We start from the raw sequence: 18,248 nt of genomic DNA, 5'->3' as shown, positions 1-18,248 counted from the left end.
AGATGCTCTACAAGCATTTCGAGTGGAGTTCTAACATTAAAACACTCTCAAAGCCTAATCCTTCAGATCATATTAAACGCTGGGGATGCTTCCCCCAAACTTTTGCACTGTTCTAGGCAGAGCCGTGTCCAAGGGGAGGGTTTTAGGGGTGAAACCCCTCCCATTGAAAAAAAATCAATGAATCATTAAACGATTTTCCAAAACGTATTTTAAGTTTTAATTAATTTTAGAGTTAAACTCTGATACAGTATTCACCCTCTTTAATATTTCCCCAACTTTAACAATTAACATTTTCCTCAATTGTAGGATTCCCAAGCACCTTCGCTTCTAAGTGCTTGAGAAAATGGAATGGTTGGAGAGTCCGGCAATGCTGTAAGCATGCAGGGGAATTTTTTTAAAAAGAATATTAGACAATGACGTAGCCCCCCCCCCCCCCAAAAAAAAACTTAGGGGCAGGGAAAATGGTTACTTTGCTTTTTGTTTTTTTATGGTACGCCTTTAGTGTTGGATGAATTAGTCGTTTCACACAGTAGAAAAATGTTTCCATGCGAAACAGCAATATTTTTTTTAAAATAAAATTTTTATTTTCATTCAATTCCTGTTCAATGTTATTTGATGGAAAAAAAAGAAAAAAAAAAAAGAAGGAAAATGAGGTGGCATAAAAGAAATATGTGTGCCTTTACAAAATGTTCAACTGTACAAATAAGATTTCATTAAAAAAAAAACGTAAAACGTATTAAAAAAAGCCTAGTTATCGAACTAAAATGAATTATTCAACACGCGTAGTTAGTTTTCCTTTGACAACGGAAGTTTCAAAGGGAAAAGGTTTCAACCCCTCCCTTTATGAAATCCTGGAGGAGATGCAGAAAAGTTATTTTTTAAGTGATCTATAATGTCATCGGTTTACATAACCTTTCAAAGATATTTTTATTCAATTTTTTTCCAATGTCTGAAGTTGATTAGCTTCTTAAGTGATCAACTTAGTAATAAATACGCAGTGCCAGATCTTCGATTTTTCAGAGGTGAGAAAAAACCTGGAAACTACTGGCAATACACATTTTTCTTCAACTTTCCATAATAAGTTTCAGTTAAGAAAAAAAAAAAAAACAGAAATCGTGTGAATTTATTATTTGTCAGATTTTTGGCTTAATACTCAGGATTTCGTTATGTGCAACTTATTGTTTACACCGAAAACCACACTTTTAGGTAACTTTTGAAACGGTGAGAGAAAAGGGGTCGCTAGGTTCTCTGCCAAAAGTTTTTCAAAGTCTATTTCAGGGTATCTTCGGTTTGCAGCAAGAAAGCTTCAAAAACTTAAGCTTTAAAAATGCAATTTTTATTTGTAGTTTTTCTGAAATGCTTTTACATGAAATGAGAAGATATACGCAGAAGAATAAAAAAATGTGTTGGTTATTCACTTTCTTTTTGTATCAATTTCTCAAAACAAAAAAACTTTTTAGATATTAACTGTAAAATAACATTTTGAATACAACTCACTACAAAAAATCTAAACATTTATTTCAGGATCGAAATTCACGCAACAAGTGTTACAAGCAATTCGGAAGCCTCGATGATAGGAAATGAAGTTATCACAGCGCGTGAAACAAAATTTAACGACGCATGCGAGCATTTTTAACACACAAAACATTACAAGAAAATTCGAAAATAACATTAAAAACACAAAAAATTTACAATTCACACTGAAAAAAGTCTTCCCAAAGCAATACGAATGAAAAATTAACAGATGAAATGGTGAAAGAAACTCAAAAGATGATCATAGCTTCTTTTAAAGGAACTAGTGAATAAAAAAACCGCAAATGCTGTAAAAATCCACGTAGATTTTAGCGAACTTCCTGCGGAATCTGAAAAACTGTCTTTCCAAAGCTCTTGCGATGATACAACATAAGAACATCTAGAAGGTTCATTATACGCTCGAATGTTTCTGGGATAAGTTACGAGTCCAGGAACCTAAAAGTAAAACGATGGTTACCATATTTTTTGTTATTCATATTCATTTTATTATTATATCATTTCATCAATTACAAATGATGGACAATCAATTTTTTGTTGCCAAAATGTATCACTTAAAGCTCTGTTTTATATGCACCTTGGCACCAAAAAGGTACTGTGGAAGTCAGACTTCACACCAACTTTCGGTACAGTTGAAAAAGTGAAGCAGCGCACCCCAAATTGCCAGCCAGGCTGGCACAAAACAGCAACAAGATAAAAGTGTTGCGAGATGGACACAACATCAGGAATTATCGGCGAAAGATGAGTAAGTTCTTTTAAAAATACAGCAAACTCAGGGCCATATTAAGTCATGGGAACATCGGGCACGGACCCAGGACACCAGAAAGGGGGGGGGGGGCACCAAATCTTTAGTTTCAGTTAAATATAGCAATTTCATATTGCACTAAAGCAAGGTGTGAATATTAAATTTATTTCAAAAAGTCTAGTTAAAATTTTAAGTGAGGAGGGAAAGAAGAGGTCACCAAAAACATTTGTACCCAGTGTTCTCAAAAATCATAGTTGGGCTTTGAGCAAATTTAATTATGTACCTACAGATAAGTCAGCACTGTTGAATCTATCAATTTATAAAACCTCATTGAACACCTTAAACACAACAGTAAACACGTATTTAGCTCCCAATTATGACCAAACACTTGCAAAATCATAGCACTAGGACTTAGCAACAGAACTAGACAGCAGCTGACTAACAAACAAACCCAACGGTAGGAGAAGTTCTATTTATACTCTAAGGTCTAGGATCTGGGAACACATGAGTCTTTTAGAAATATCAACAGGCATCTATTAAATTTGAATAGTCACCAAATTTGGGAACAGGAATAAGCAGTTGAAAATGAGGCCAACTGGGTGATAATACGCCTACTTCTAGCCCATGGACTCCTATATTAAAGCGGAACTTTTCCTACCTTAGATTTGTCAGTTATCAGCTATGACTTAAAAACGCTGTTGTGTGGCGTGTAGTTCTGCTGCAAAACCTCTGTTCTGTGATTTTACCAAATCAGGGAAAACAGGCTAGATGTAAGGAGCCAAATAGTAAGTGGTTCTGAATGGAAATGAATGGATTAAATACCAAATTTAACAACAGCGGTAAAACAAATTACATAACTCTTTGTGCGGTAAATCTTTCTTGTGTTGTCTTCTATGTTAATAAAGGTGTTAAAGCTCTTGAGATAAAAAAAAAGCACAAATATAACAACTATTCACAATAAAATTTCAATATTTAGGCGGAATAAAATGCAGTAGAAGTTTGAGATTTATGGTTCATTCTACGAAACATAATAAATATCGAGTTTTGGGAATACTCACCGCAGAAATTTAATCTGCTGAAAGTTTTTTGGTTAAGTGCGAAGAGAGTCGTTTTTAGGGGTAAATGATAAGCGCTTAAACTTAAAACATTTACAGCTAGTACTGGATGAACAAGAGGTATTGAGTATCGAAACATGTTTAATCAGATGATATGATGCTGACGACTTATACTTTTCGTGTATAAGTCGTTATTGCGTGCATGCTTTTGAAACAGAAAAATCTCCCAAAATATATTAACCGCGTAAAAGTCGCAATCCTTTCTTTCTTTGGTTAGTAACCATGCCATCAGAGAAATTGCGAATAGATGAAAAAGTGGGGTCGAGATGCTTCGATTAAAAGATACATACAAGCAGTGGCGTAGCTAGGGAGGGGCGGAGGGGGCGGTCCACCCCGGGCGGCACTTTTTGGGGGCGGCAATTTCACACTTTTGACGCAAAAAAATTTCAGGCGTTTTTGCAATAAGGAAATCATGCTTTTGATCTATTACTGGAGGCAAATAAGAAAAAAAAAATGTCTTCGAATTGTAAGATTTTAGTGCGACTATGATAATAAAATGACTCTAATACAAAACATGTGTTTTTCTTGTGGACATCTCAGCACTATTGTTTTTTCCCCTCTTATTTCGTCTGAAGCAACAGACTGAGAGAGGTGGTAGTGTAAAGTGAAGGGACCATGTTCTTTTTTCTTTTCGCTGTTAAGGTTAACTATTACTGAGGAAACAATAAATTTTATAACCTTTCGTTGTATGATGATGCTACCACTTGATTTTAAGTAAGTTCTTAGGAAACCACAGTTTTTAAAAGAAAGTGACAACAAGAGTAAAAGGAAAGAGGTCTCAAATGGTGGGCGATATTTTGCTCATGTTCAGGATAGCATAATCTGTTTCAACTATTGCTTTGATTGGTCATTGACTACAAAATTTTCAACAAGACAGAATGAATTTTATGTTCATTTCATCAAAAAAAGAATTCATAACTCGAATAATAATTGCTTGTGCTACTCTATTATATCAACTAATTCCTTTATACAATGAGTTTTGGATTTAGTCATTTATTTTAAGGAAAGGTTTTTAATTAGTAAAATGATCTTTAGGCAAAGACTTTCAAATTTCGACCTCTATTAGTGAAAAAGAGAATTATCCAAATTTGGTAATATAGCAGAACCGGATCTAGAGAAGGGGAGGAGAGTGAGTCTTGCTCGTACCCTGGGTGGCAACTTCTGGTTTTGTCAACATTAGGTGAGTCTCTCAAGCACGGATCCAAAGGGGAGTCTAACTCCCTTTAGAAACCAAATTGACCCTTTACGCTGCTTCCTACTGTCACAAAGCTTAAAATGCATTTTCAGGACTTTAATATAAGGAGGAGAGCCACTTACCATTCTTTCCTCCCTTAATTTGGCAAAACATAGCCTAAAACAGCGTTTTAAGGGTTCCGTTTTCACCCCCCCCCATTTCGCTGTCTAAAGGGTGCCACAGATAGTTTTAAAATGTGTTTTGAGGCCCGGAGAATTTCGACCCACCGAAGACAGCTTAAAGTTCCATTGCTAAACCCTCAATAAATGTCACATTAACCGAATCTTCCTATCCTTTAACGTCATCAAACAGCCCAAAAATGCAGTTTTAGGCCTTGAGTCTCGAAACATTTCCAAGGGATGACGTCCACCTCATCCCTTGACGTTCCATCTTTTAGCTTAATATTGATTATTGAGTTTTTATAACCTTATTACCAACAAATTCCTGAGGGCGGTCAAGCTCTGAACCTTCCTGTATAATGATTAAAGATAGTCTAAAAAGTGTATTTAGGACATCAACTTCGATCTTTAAAATCCACATCTCATCCAATGTCTCCAAAAATAGCTTAAAGTTGGGTTTTTGAAACTTAAACTTCCAAAACATTCTAAGGTAGGGACTCCAGATGTGCACGAAATGACCTAACGTCATACAGTTGGCTACAAATTTCGTTTTTAGAAATTTCTGAGGGAAGATTGCAAATCCTTTTTTTCCCAGCGGTGAAGAGCATAAAATGAGCAACAGTTTTGAAAAAGAATTCGCTTGGGAAACTCCTCTCCGAACTCTCTCTCTCAAAATGTTGTCCGTCAAACAACAGCTAAAGTTGCGTTTTTAGGACGTCATTTTCAAAAAGTTTCTAGGGGAGGCATCTGACTTCTCAATATTTTTGGAAACATTTGGAAACTTATGCCGTCAAAGATAGCCTACAATTGCGTTTTTGAAACATCGGCATCGAAAAATTTCCAGAAAACTCCTGAACGTTTCCTATTCTCTTTAACGTCATCAAAGATAGACTAAAATTGATTTCAAGTTTGAAAATATTTCGGAAGGAAAATCCAGTCTTTGTTGGAGTTAGAACCTTATACCCCTAGATACTTCTTACATTTACGTGTTTTTTAGTTTTGTTGAAAAGCTTTCCGGACAGCTCCCCCGAACCTTCCCCAATATCTTCAAGTATCCATAGATAGCCTAAAATTGCTTTTTTAACACTTCAGTTACGGAAAATTTCCTTGAGAAGTCTCGACCCCCTAACGTCATCAGAGAATGCATAAAACTAAATTTAATTTTGAAAAAAAAAAATCTGGAAGGAGCTCCAAGCATCTTTTCTATAAGAGTTTCTATCTTAATATTGCTTTAAATTCCGAATTTTGATCTAACTTTTGGAATTTTTCAGTGGGGCTCTGAATTCCTTTTTATTTCTTCTGCAAGAAAAACAAGAGAGAAAAAAAATAAGTTTCTCTTCTTGTTTATTGAAATCACATTAGAATACTTTTGACTCTTTAATGTGTCAACTATTTCCCATCAAAAAGGGCGGTAAATTGAGGAATCGACCCAGGTGGCAGAAAGTGTAGCTACGCCACTGCATACAAGACGTTTGAAAACGAGATTTGACACAATAAAACTATAAGTATATAAATCCACCAAGCTATCTCACTCATAGCAAGGGGCAACAGTAAAAATTTAAACTTTCTGTTATCTAAGCTCTTTTATGGGACGAGTTTTTTTGAGAACTGAATTCAAAGCTAATGGGACTTCTGCAACAACTTGAAAATAAATAAATAAACAAACGAATAAATGTTTAGAGAAAGCTTCCACGCTTCCTCCTTTACAAAAATAAACGTTTATCAATGCATTCAATAAGTTGTAAAAAATTAATTTAGCATGTAATTGCTTTTTAACAAACCTCAGATGATACTTACGTCGAGTCTCCTTCCATCGCCGAGGAAACATTGTGTGGTATGATATCCAAATCTCATAGCCGCTTCTGCTATACAAGCATAGTTGGAATCCCAAGGATTGTTTTTTTGAAAATGTTGATAGAAAGTCAAGTTGGAATTGTCATCATCAGCGTGAGAGTATCTGAAAATTTAAAAACATAACAAATAATTATACACGTATGTGAGTCTGCACTTATAGATAAATCGAGGCTATGAGGGAAAAAAAAGGATGTAAGTGGACAAAATTTTGAGTAAAACACGAGCAAAGTTCAAATTCTTGGTAGGCTTTCCTTCAAAAGCTTTCTGAATCATGCTGTACATCAGCACCTACCAGATCTCCTCTTACCATCTTTTGCCCCAATGAAAGGTGGATTTCTTCAACAAATTGTACTAATTATTACCAAACTTCTGATTTTGGCATTTACATTCCTTTGCTTCTAGGTGATTAATTTTATTATGTTTAATATTAATGAAGTATTTTAAGCCTTATTTGTTAGTTTTATGAGAACATTCGCCTCTGTTTCAGATCGGTACTACTCTTTCTATAAAAATAATTACGACCTTAAAAATCACAGATGAATTACGGAACATACCATTGATTCATACATATATTGTTTTCAGAAAGTTCAATCTTAACTTTTGAGGAAATAAATAAATAAAATAAATATTATATTTTCCCCCCTTTTATTTATTTACTGTCATGGGCTTTCATTGCTTCCATTGTTAACTATTGCTAGTCTTAACATCCAAAGTGGATGTTTAACTAGAAAAAATGCCTCCTTAATCACGATAATCAATTCCATAATGAACAGAAAATTTCTGATGTATAGTAAGTCAGACTGTATGGTATAGTACATACGTTTGCACTAACCAAACTTTCTGTCAAAACCAAATTTTTTGTGCTTTTAGAGTTAATTTGAACAAACTCATGACATTTTTATTCATGAACATAATGCATTCATATGAACTTTTGTATAATGTATTTATTATTTTCCTCAATATTTAATGAAACAAAATGTAAAACACTTACTTTAACTCCATTCCTGCTAAACTTTTTACTAAATCACATGTAGCACTACTCAAAGAGCGCGCTCTTGCTATGCGGGGATAGTATAAAACAAAAGCCAAGCACATTTCTTGACTCGTACCAAGACCACCCTAAAACAAACCAATGAAATAAATAATGATTAATTGTACAATACAAATACATTTGGTTTAAACAGTAATTTCGTTTTCTAAAGAAAGATGAATAAAAAATACAATCATTGATTACTTTTCTAACGCATTTAGTTTTTTATTTGAAAATGTACATTACGATTTGGTTAATATTCAAGTAATATACTGCTCAAAAGAGCTCGACTATTTATACAGGATAGCAATATTTAATTGTCATTGATACAAATTTAATACACAACATAACTTTCACGCAATTAACCAAAGTAAAATTTCGATTTTCGAATCGAAAACCCATTTTGAAACCAATGACTTTTCATGCACAATGCAGATTGCGCTACCATTCATACTTTCTGAACATAAGCAAACATTTTTTGCTACACATATTACATATCCCAGCATGCTGCAGCTTTTGTAACTAATTTAACATTTACTATGATCCTCATCCTTTTCTAATGTATTGAGCAGTGTATACGCTGTTTCCGTTAGTACAAATATTTGAAAAGAATAGAAACAATTATTTTATTTGAAAATTATTATTGTGCATGCATATTTGATTAGTATTTTCAAAGTTTTAATGAAATTGTTTTTTCTTGAAATTTGTACACTTAATTTAAAATACGTTTTCGTTTTAAACTTATACTCTGAAACTTTTTCTGTGCCTGGTTGATCAAGCTAACTCAACTAATAATTGTTGTGTAAGTAGAATACAAATCTCAAACAAAAGGAAATACTGAAGAACAAAATCTACGTCTTATTTAAAAAATATTTTTCAACAGTTACATGCAATAATATTGATAATTGTGCAGTATGCTTTTAATGTTTATTAGATGTCCTGTAAGAGATTTGTGCAGTATCTAAATAAACTCTTACTTACAAAGGTGGTCACATTTCTTCCAGATGAATCATAAGTGCATTCAACAATGAGATGATCCCCCTGTAAAACAGATCCAGTGTGAGTTCTAGGATGATTTTTTTAAGAAATAGTGTATACGTAATTAAATATCACAAAACTATTTCATCTAAATCATCCTTAATTAAAAGCAGAAATTAAATTCGATAATTCATTTAATAAAAACGAGTGTTTCATAAATTAAATATTGAAAGGTTTTTCTGGTATTCTTATAACATATAAAAAACTGAAGAGTGAAAAAGTAGAAGTAAATTAGGATTCAATTACAAAAAACAATATGCATAAACATCCTATGAAATGCGATCTAATTAATTTGAAAACGGTCTTATACTTTTGTGCAGTAATTATAAGTTTAAAATTTGCTTTTTATTCCTAACGTATGTGTTTCTCACTAATTCTTCACCAATTGTCTACCTTTTAGCATGAATAATATGTGATACTGTCCTTTCTCGAAAGCAAAGACTAGCACTTGGGAGAGATTCCATTCCTACAAATTCGTGTTTTTTAGTTTTTTAAACTATTATTTTATTATAATGGAATGTATCTTAGTCTTATATTGCATTATTTGCATCAGACATTTTGAATGCTTTCTGGTAAATTCATGTGCAAACATTGTTACACTCCGTAGCTCTGATTTGTACGTTGTAAGTAATTCTAATAAGCCACTGGCTATTTGTTCAAAGGAAAGTTGGACCCACAAACATAGCCACAAACATACAAGTTAAGCTAATAAAAGCGTGTTAATTAGAATAAACTAATAACTTATCGTTAATAAATTAATTTGTTCATAGAATTTTGCATTATCATCGGGTCTGAGGCTGCATTCCAAATTTTAAAAGAATCCGATCACAAAAAGTGGGCGAAAATTGAGTTGCAACATTATAAATTTAATTTCGGTATAGACGGGATTAGAACGCACACCCAATGATTCCCAAAGTTGGAAGTTAGGCGGAGACCCGCGCCTCAGACCGCTCATGAAGTGGTAGAATATACTAACAGTAATAAGCCACTAGCTATTAGTTCAAAGGAGAGTTACTCACAAACATACAAGTGAAGCTAATAAAAGCGTGTTAAAAAGGGGCGATAGGTTGAGGATGTGCATTTTCCGCTCGACTATCTCTTTCTTTTTCGACGATACTTTAGAAAAACTACTGAACACGTCATTTTGCATCTTTTATTTCCAGAAATCCCTTCCTGTTTTGTTAAAATCAGAGCAGACCTGACGCATGCGCAAATGGGCGGAAGGTCTCGGCCAACGAAAACAGACAGCAGGTTTATTCAAAAAACCCGATTTCATGGAATGGATGAACTTTTCAGTCAGTGAAGGGACACAGTCGACTCCCGCCTTCCAATTCGAACTTCCATTCTTATGAAATAACATGAAAAAAGCCCATTTATATTTGGAATTTTTAGTTTTTCTCTTCGTGCAATATATCAATCCACGCTGTAAAATGTCATTTTAACAATCGATCGTTATTTTTCAATTTTGAAAAGTTAGGGGACAATGCCCTTTTACTCATGGAAATGAGGGGACTGTCCCCCTTCCCCCCCGAACGAGCCACCTATGGTTGGAGTTCCTAGATATATGTTCAGCAAATCAAAGGGCTCCATACAATACAGTTTGCTGAACTGAAGACTGCTGAACTAGATCAATGAATCTTGTTGCGCTAAAACTGCAGTTTTTGATTTTTATTTTCTTCAATTATCCCGCTGATTATATCACTATAGATAAAAAATGTTATAAGATGGCGTATGTACACATGTGTAAAAATGCAGAGATTTATGTGTCATAAGTAATCTCTTCCCTTATCTCATCAAATACATACTACATATTATACTTACGGATTTCACAATTACTTCTTGGGGTAAGTATCTGTATTCCTGAAATGAAAAAGAAAGTTTAACATTAAGGAAGCTTTATTTTAAAGTACAAACATACACGTGATACATACAGTGCCAGATTAATGCAAGGGCGCATGGGTAGTTTGTCATAACGTTATGAAGTTAGCCTGCATTTTTGTATTTAATGCATACATTCTTTTATTGTCTTACCTGATAATTAAAATCGAATCTTTGATCGGAAGCAATATGGGGAAGTTCAACACTGTTGCGAAAATGTCGAAGTTTCATTTGTCTTCCTGGCAAAAACAAAACATTAAAAGATAAATAATAATGTACCTCTTGCAGTAAAGCGTTTATAAGAATCCTTAAAAAAAAAAAATCACTAGAAATTTGCTAAAAGTAGCTGAAATGAGTTTAAAAACAAAAGCTTACCGAGTAAATGTGAGTGTAAAAATACTGCAAAAATTCTTATTCCCTCAGGAGGTATAGCCTGAAAATAAACAAGAAAATCCTAGATTATAAAATCGAAGCTTTTTAAGTGCAATTCCCAAACAAATTTAATGTTCAAGATATTAAAAATAAGTCTCAATCATAACACTAGTCAACAAAAAAGAACTATTTGTCTGAATCCTGGTTTTAAATAGCCAATTCCTAGTAATTTTGGGTCGTGAAAAACGAATATGTTATCGGATTTTTTTTATTAGCTCTCGTTTTCAAGATACTTAAAATCCCACTGGTAAAAGATGCAGAGCAACCACACATTGATTTAAAGGTAATGTTAAAAAGAAAAAAAAGAAAAAGAAAATCCTGTGTAATAAATTGAACAACGTTTATTTTTCGGAACGCAATGGTTGCTTTCTGCTTATTGCTGTAAAAGCTTCATTTTCGATTGCTTTTTGTACGTCAGAGAAGGACCATCTCTTGCAATAGTTCAGCAGCATTTGGTAAGCATTAACTCAGCCTAAGGACCCTGATATCTGCGGTCCATTGTAAAGATATTTTAGTGAAACCTTTCCTCATGTTCACAGCTTTAGTTTTTAAACAAAATATCCTGGAAGAAGTGAACAAAATCGAGTTTCATATCATTCATCAATGGTCACAGAACTTCAATAGGGATTGTTTGACCAACTGCTTTTAGTTCTCGTCTTCTCTGCTGCTTAGAAATACTTGTAATACACCCTAGGCTTCCTGTTTTTTTTTTCTTTTTTTTTTAATCCCCTCACATTTTTTTTTTCTAAAACAGTGATTTTCATAATTGCGCGTATTTGAAGGGACGTTAAAAATTCTCTCCTTAACCTTAGCTTCAATATATCTCGGGAATTTCCTTCTAAGGTATTGGAAAATTGTCTGTTCACAGCTTTCTCGAAGTTCTTCATTATTCCCAGCAGAATGAGCATGGGTGGAAGAACAAATGGGTGGATCTATTTGAAGATTATTTTGGGCACTTCATCTCTTCCCAGAATTTAAGTTTCTTGAAGTTCATTTCTGCTTTCATGTAGTGAGATTTTCTGTCCCAACCTGAGGTCGAAGTATGGAAGATAGTCAGTCCCATGGGGGTTGTTTCCATCTGCCAGGAAAAGAAGAGGATTAGTGAAAATTCATTATCCCTAGTTAGCTCTGTATCTTGGAAACTAGAGCTAATCTCTGCTTTTTATGACGATTTTCGTGTTTAACAAGGTAAAATTCTTTGGAAATAGCTATTTTTGAGCCGGATGCATTTTTGGTGTTGACTAGTGATTTGGTGTTGACTATCTTTAGTTACTTCAATGTTTTGAAAACAATGAAATATTGTTCATAGGCTTCATTTAAAACCTCTCGTTTAGTACGACAATACACATTTCAGTATTTGATAACATTTAGAAATTAAAAATTAAAGAAAATCTCTTTTGAAGTAGGGGAATGTGGGGCAAAGTGGAGTAGTTAAGATGGATTAACCTTTTTTAAAGCGAAAAAAAATGGAAAGTTGTTTTGAAAATCACAATACATTACGAAAGAACAATGCATTTTATAATGAATCTTCCACTGAAACATTATTTGTTATTTTTGTCACAAAATTTGTGCCTTCAAAAATTATGGAAATTTGCACTTTTTCTTCATGGGGTAAAGTGAAAAACGAAATCCTGATCTGTTGAAATATTTTCTATTTGATTGTAAAAATTTTTTTTGACCAAATAATGAGTAAATAAAAGGATGAAGCAATGAATGAAAAATAATGAAACGAAGCTAATAAATAACTAAATTGACTAATTTTGTGAGGGGTGAATAAAACAGTGAATGAATAAGAAAATAAGTGAATGAATGAATCATTAAGCGAATAATTAAATGAAGGAATTTAAATAAATTAGTTACTAAATGAATACGTAAATGATTGAATGAGTAAACAAAATGAGCTATTTCACTTTGCCCCATCCACTTGGCTCCGCATGCACTTGACTAAGTGTACAAACTATTTAAAATACAGATAAGATTAATATTAACTAACTAAATAAATACTGCACCGAATATTAGTAGCTCTCAATTAATATTTAAAATGTTAAAAACAAGAACTTTATCATTTGATAGTAACAAAAATATTTTTTGACGTACAACAAAATATTACAATATCAGTATCAATTTTTGATAATTGCTCCTATTATAATATGCTTTGATTTTGAGAGGCATTTTTTTCCTGACTGGAATAGACTACATGTGTTACTACATTGTTAAAATATTACCAGATAGGTGGGCCGAATAAATATTTCACCATTTCACTTTGCCCCACATTTCTCTATATATAAAATGAAATTTTTTTCAAAAAACTTCATTAATTGAAATTTGATAAACTAGTTTCTAATATTTACAATAACAATGTACTTTATTAGTTATTACTATTTCACTTTGCCCCACATTCCCCTACTTTTTATTCTTAACAAATTTACTAACTAATTAAAATATCTAAACATCTCGCTCTGTGTGATTTTAAATTTCTATTAGATAAAAATATCGATAATTAACCTAAAATCAAGTTACGAGCAATGCAGTATGTATTTTACCGGTCCTAAGCAGTTGGGATCAGCATGCCCTGCTATAGTGAATTTTCTTCTTCTAGGTGGTATAACTATGCATGGATCGACCGAAGCTCCAATCATTAGTGTCATAGCGTCATAGCGCCGTAAATTTGGAGTAAAATAGACTCGAAATCCAGATTGATCCACAACACCTAGATAAAAATAACGAAGAATGAGAAACTGCATATTGTGTAGAATCTGAAGTTACTCATACATACTATACGAAATTACTCATACATGCTATACAACTTATTCTAGACGAACTGGGTGCTCCACAAATGACTGATACATTTGAGGAAAAAAAAAACTAAACGGGCAGCGATAGAAAGTCCGTTTTTTACATCATGTTGTTTTCGTTTGTTGCGTTATGTTTGGGACAACAGTAAATTTTCAGACGGACAAACTTTCAAAATTAGTTAGTGTTCCTCAACAGATGGCGCTGCATGTACTTTAAAAGGTATAAAAGAAAACGCAGTCTGCAAGATCGCCAAAATGACCGGTATATTAAAAAAAAATCAATAAGAACTAAACATGCAACCTTAATTTTTCAAAACTACCGGTCATATTGACGATTTTACAGACTGCGTTTTCTTTAATACCTTTTAAAATACCTGCATCGCCATTTGTTGGGGAGCATTGTAACTAATTTTGAAAGTTTGTGCTGTTAGAAAATTTACTGTTGTCCCAAGCATAATACAGCAAAATGTATATTTTTTTCGCTGCTCGTTTAGTTTTTATTGATTTTTTAAATGTATCAGTCATTTCTGGAACACCTTGTATACTAAAGAAATTCGTTTTTACTAGGTATTTTATTTTAAAATTTGATAAGGGTAATTTAGTGTTGAAGAGTTTTGGAGGACGGAGAGTATAGTGGTTGGCATCATACACGGAGTGATCCTAAAATAACCAAACTTTTTAGGGATGGAATAAAGTGAGCTTGATAATATGTTTTAAAATAAATATTTATTAAAAATAGGATCCATTTTAACAAATTACAACATTTTGAACGGTCAACCAATTAATTCATAGACTTTTAAAATTCGGTTTTGGGAATGTTCTTTCGAACCTGTGTCACGGCTTCTTGAATTGCTGGAAATCATCTTAAAAAGCTCCTTTCAATGCAGTTTTCAATTTCAAGAACATAATTTAGCCACACGGTGAAAGATCAGGCAAATACGGAGGGTGATCGACGACAAAAGTCTATTTTCTGTTCCCGAAATTGAAAACTGAAATGAAAAAAGCTTTTTACGATGATGTTCCAGACATTCAAGTAACCGTGACACAAATACACTAAAGAACATTCCCAAAACCTATTTTGAAGTGTGGCTAAATTAGTCGACCGTTCGAAACGTTGTACTGAATTAAATGGATCCTATTTTGAATAAATAGTAACTTTAAAACATATTACCTCGCTTATTTGGTTCAACCACCGACAAGTTTGGTTATCTATAGATCACAGTGCATATATGTGACATGTAAAGAGCTATTTCTTGTTATTAATTTTAAATAAAAATTGTTGAATTACATCACAGCAGGAAAAAATGTTTTACAGTCCGTCTACAACACTGATTCAAAAAACTAGAAATATAAAAGAAAATCTGGGTTAGGAACTTGAAATTCTAATGTATAAATTCCATAATTATACATAATTCATTCATTATGATTCATGACAACAAACACAAATTGCCAAAGAATAATTTTATTTATTTTTATTTTGTAAGCGCATAACAAAAAACAGAAAATGCATTTATGATAATAAGTGAGAAAAATTCAAAATATTACTTCATTTTATAAGATAGCTAAAAATAAAATAAATCAAACAAATTATACGAGATATAAATTCCGACAGTTTGTAGATGGTAATCAGTACTTTGTTTCATCTCCCTCAACTTTAACCACAACTCTTATTCTCACTAAACGGTTTGGAATATTATGGACTCAAAGGTTCACAAATGCAATAATCAAAAGTTCTTTTATATTCTTCAAACTAGAGAAAAGATGTTTTATATATCTTGGTACAATTGATTTAAGATATTTTTTATTATAAAAACTAAGGCTTTCGCAGCCGACGACAATAATGCAACTGATCTCCAAGCTAGTTGACCTTGGTCCCTTAAAGTATTGAAGCCTTCAATGAACTCGGAAGTTGTACCACCAACTCGGGCCACCTAGTCCGATAGAACCTTCCCTAGGTACTCGGGGCTTAAATATAGTTCAACCAGTTTGTATTCCATAGATCTAGGTCTTGTTATTGCCTCGAATAGGTCAGTCAGATCACTGACTCTCAATTTAAAATGAAATGTCAAAAAACTCGATGGTGTTTAGTTTTTCCATCATTACACATTTTAAGAGAAATCTAAAAATGAATTTTACTACACAACCAAATTTGCGTAGTATTATCAGAATGAAAAAACCTTTGGAATGAAATAAATGCTTTTCCGTCAAGTTGGGATCAATATATACCGAATGAAGCATCACTTAATAAATAAATGTTTCTGCTAAATAGCACTGAATTTCAAGTAAAAACTAAATTCGAAGCGTTTGTATACTATTTACTTATTTCCTCCTTTTAAACTGTTTCATTTTCATGTGGAAACTTTTAGTTTCAAGTTAATATGAACACATACGTGTAGGTAAGGATGAACCTAGAATTTTTTTCAAGGACCTTACTACGTATCTGATTGACACATTTGAAGGAGAAAGGGGAGGAGGGGGGGGGTGTTTAAGACTTCAATTTTGCAAAATATTCTGGGAAGACCTCCAAATTCCTCCTCGTAAACATCACCACCGGTCGTCTGAAGTTGCCTTTTTGGAACGACAATTCCGAAAAGTTTCCGGGAGGGAGATTCGAGCCCCATTTCTTTCCTTAACGTCATCAAAGATGACATACCCTTGCACTTTAGGACTTAGATTCGGAAAAATATCCCGTGCAGGATCCTTCAACAGAGGGGCGATCGCTCTCCCTTGAAGGAGCCTGCACGGGACTTTTTATTAAAGTATAAGTATATATTGTTATAAGAAATATGTTATTGTTCATATTGATGAAACCAATGCACTTTATTTTATTACCTGAATGGAATTCACTGTTGTCATAGTGAATTTCTAGCAAAAAATACAGATTTGGCTTATCTCCTAGTGGCAGCCCTGCTCTCTCTGGCATTACCAAGGCCTGAAAATGACCATTATTAATTAAACTTTGCCATCCGATGTGCTTAATCACATTTGCATCAAAAACTAAGCCACCTTATACGTTTATAACAGTTACAAACTAGTTATAGTATTTTTAAAAAAGTATTATAGAAACAATAACATGCATTCATTAATTTTTCTTTGAGAATTACTGCATCAGGACTTAAATTTTGAGTCGACTGGAGCTGCAAATAAAATTATATAAAGGTATATTTATTTTTATTCCTTTGACTAAACCAGAGAAGTATGTTCTTGAAATCTAGTTTCTCGAATCTAAAAATAATTTAGTTTGCTGACAACAAAATCATTTAAAAAAAGTTTGTTAATAATATGGCGAACGGTGAAATAATTTCAATAACATGTAAAATAGTATTCCAGAAAAATACGTTCTTTTACCGCCCTAAAACAAGGTTTGTGTTTTAGATGAGTTTAAATGAATCGATTATTTCGAGCATCGGCGTGTGCAGGGGACCGTGGATACTGGATTATACCATGGTACTCCATTAGCACAGAAAAATGAAAGTTAATACGAAAATGGTTAACATTTTACGTTTTCAGGTTCATTAACTTCATGCAATTTAAAATATTTTTTTATTCACAATTATTTAAAATTTTCCTTGCGCAAGCCTTTCTCAGCGTAACTTAAACCTTCTGGTACAGTGGTACCTCCATTTTTGTAACTCTGCGCTTGCCTATGATTTCACGTCTTAAAAATAGTTTCCTGTTCTTCCTTTACAAAACATAAATAACACTTGAGGACTAATTTATCAAAAGGAAACATATCCATTGTTTAAAAATGTTCAGGAGGTGAGAAAAACGAATTAGGGTAAGAGCAAAATAGTTTTATCAACTTCTCTGGGGACAGAATTGAGCACGAAAGCACAGCAAATCATGGCCCAGAGTAAGAAATGTTTGTGTAAAAAAAAAAAAAAAAAAAAAAAACAAGGAGATATCGCTCTCTCAATTTTGGATATGTGCCCTTTTGAACAAAAACCTGAATGTTGAGAATTCCAATTTCACACAAAACCCTAATATTTCACCTTCTCATATTCTCTTATCGAAGTACATGAACCTAAAAGTAGTGAATTAAAATTTGAGGATTTTGAACACGTGTTCCTTAGGATCTAAAAGTCTTCGTACTACAGATTCTTTCAGAATATGTCCCCTTTTGTTCAAAATAAAACTTGCGGAGTACGGATTTGTTACCTTTTGATCAAAAAGCCACACTTTACCCTTAAATAAAATAGGATTTTTCACGTTTGGACTTCTTGAGAGTAAGTGATTTGATAAATGTCATCTGAAAGATTTAGAGAATGTCATAAAATCATTTTTTCTAAAACGTGGATATGTTCTATTTTGATAAGTTAATCCTCATATCTCTTCCACTTTTTCAATGTACAGTCGACTCCCGCTACAACGCGATTCGACTTACGCGAATTGGCTATATGATCAATACATCTTCATAAGTACAATTTCTTCAAATCAGTAACGGTTATTTAGGATTTCTAAGCTGTTTATCTATACAG

General features: G+C 33.1%; 1 protein-coding gene across 1 annotated transcript in view; it reads right to left on the bottom strand.

Moving 5' to 3' along the window:
- Window positions 1-1,365: 1,365 nt before the first annotated feature.
- Window positions 1,366-18,248, bottom strand: part of LOC129218527 (DBH-like monooxygenase protein 1 homolog) — a 58,308-nt gene continuing 41,425 nt past the window's right edge. Inside the window, exons 6-14 of the mRNA XM_054852815.1 lie at window positions 16,603-16,702; window positions 13,519-13,685; window positions 10,919-10,976; window positions 10,697-10,782; window positions 10,487-10,525; window positions 8,609-8,668; window positions 7,589-7,716; window positions 6,541-6,700; window positions 1,366-1,968 (exon numbers count right to left, since the gene is read on the bottom strand). Coding sequence (XP_054708790.1) covers window positions 1,738-1,968; window positions 6,541-6,700; window positions 7,589-7,716; window positions 8,609-8,668; window positions 10,487-10,525; window positions 10,697-10,782; window positions 10,919-10,976; window positions 13,519-13,685; window positions 16,603-16,702 — 1,029 coding nt within the window. The 3' untranslated portion in view covers window positions 1,366-1,737. The remainder of the gene's footprint in view (window positions 1,969-6,540; window positions 6,701-7,588; window positions 7,717-8,608; window positions 8,669-10,486; window positions 10,526-10,696; window positions 10,783-10,918; window positions 10,977-13,518; window positions 13,686-16,602; window positions 16,703-18,248) is intronic.

The sequence above is a fragment of the Uloborus diversus genome, chromosome 3 (assembly GCF_026930045.1).
Source record: "Uloborus diversus isolate 005 chromosome 3, Udiv.v.3.1, whole genome shotgun sequence".
NCBI lineage: Eukaryota > Metazoa > Arthropoda > Arachnida > Araneae > Uloboridae > Uloborus > Uloborus diversus.
Note: the sequence above shows the minus strand (reverse complement) of the source record. Positions and strands in the feature narration are given on the sequence as shown.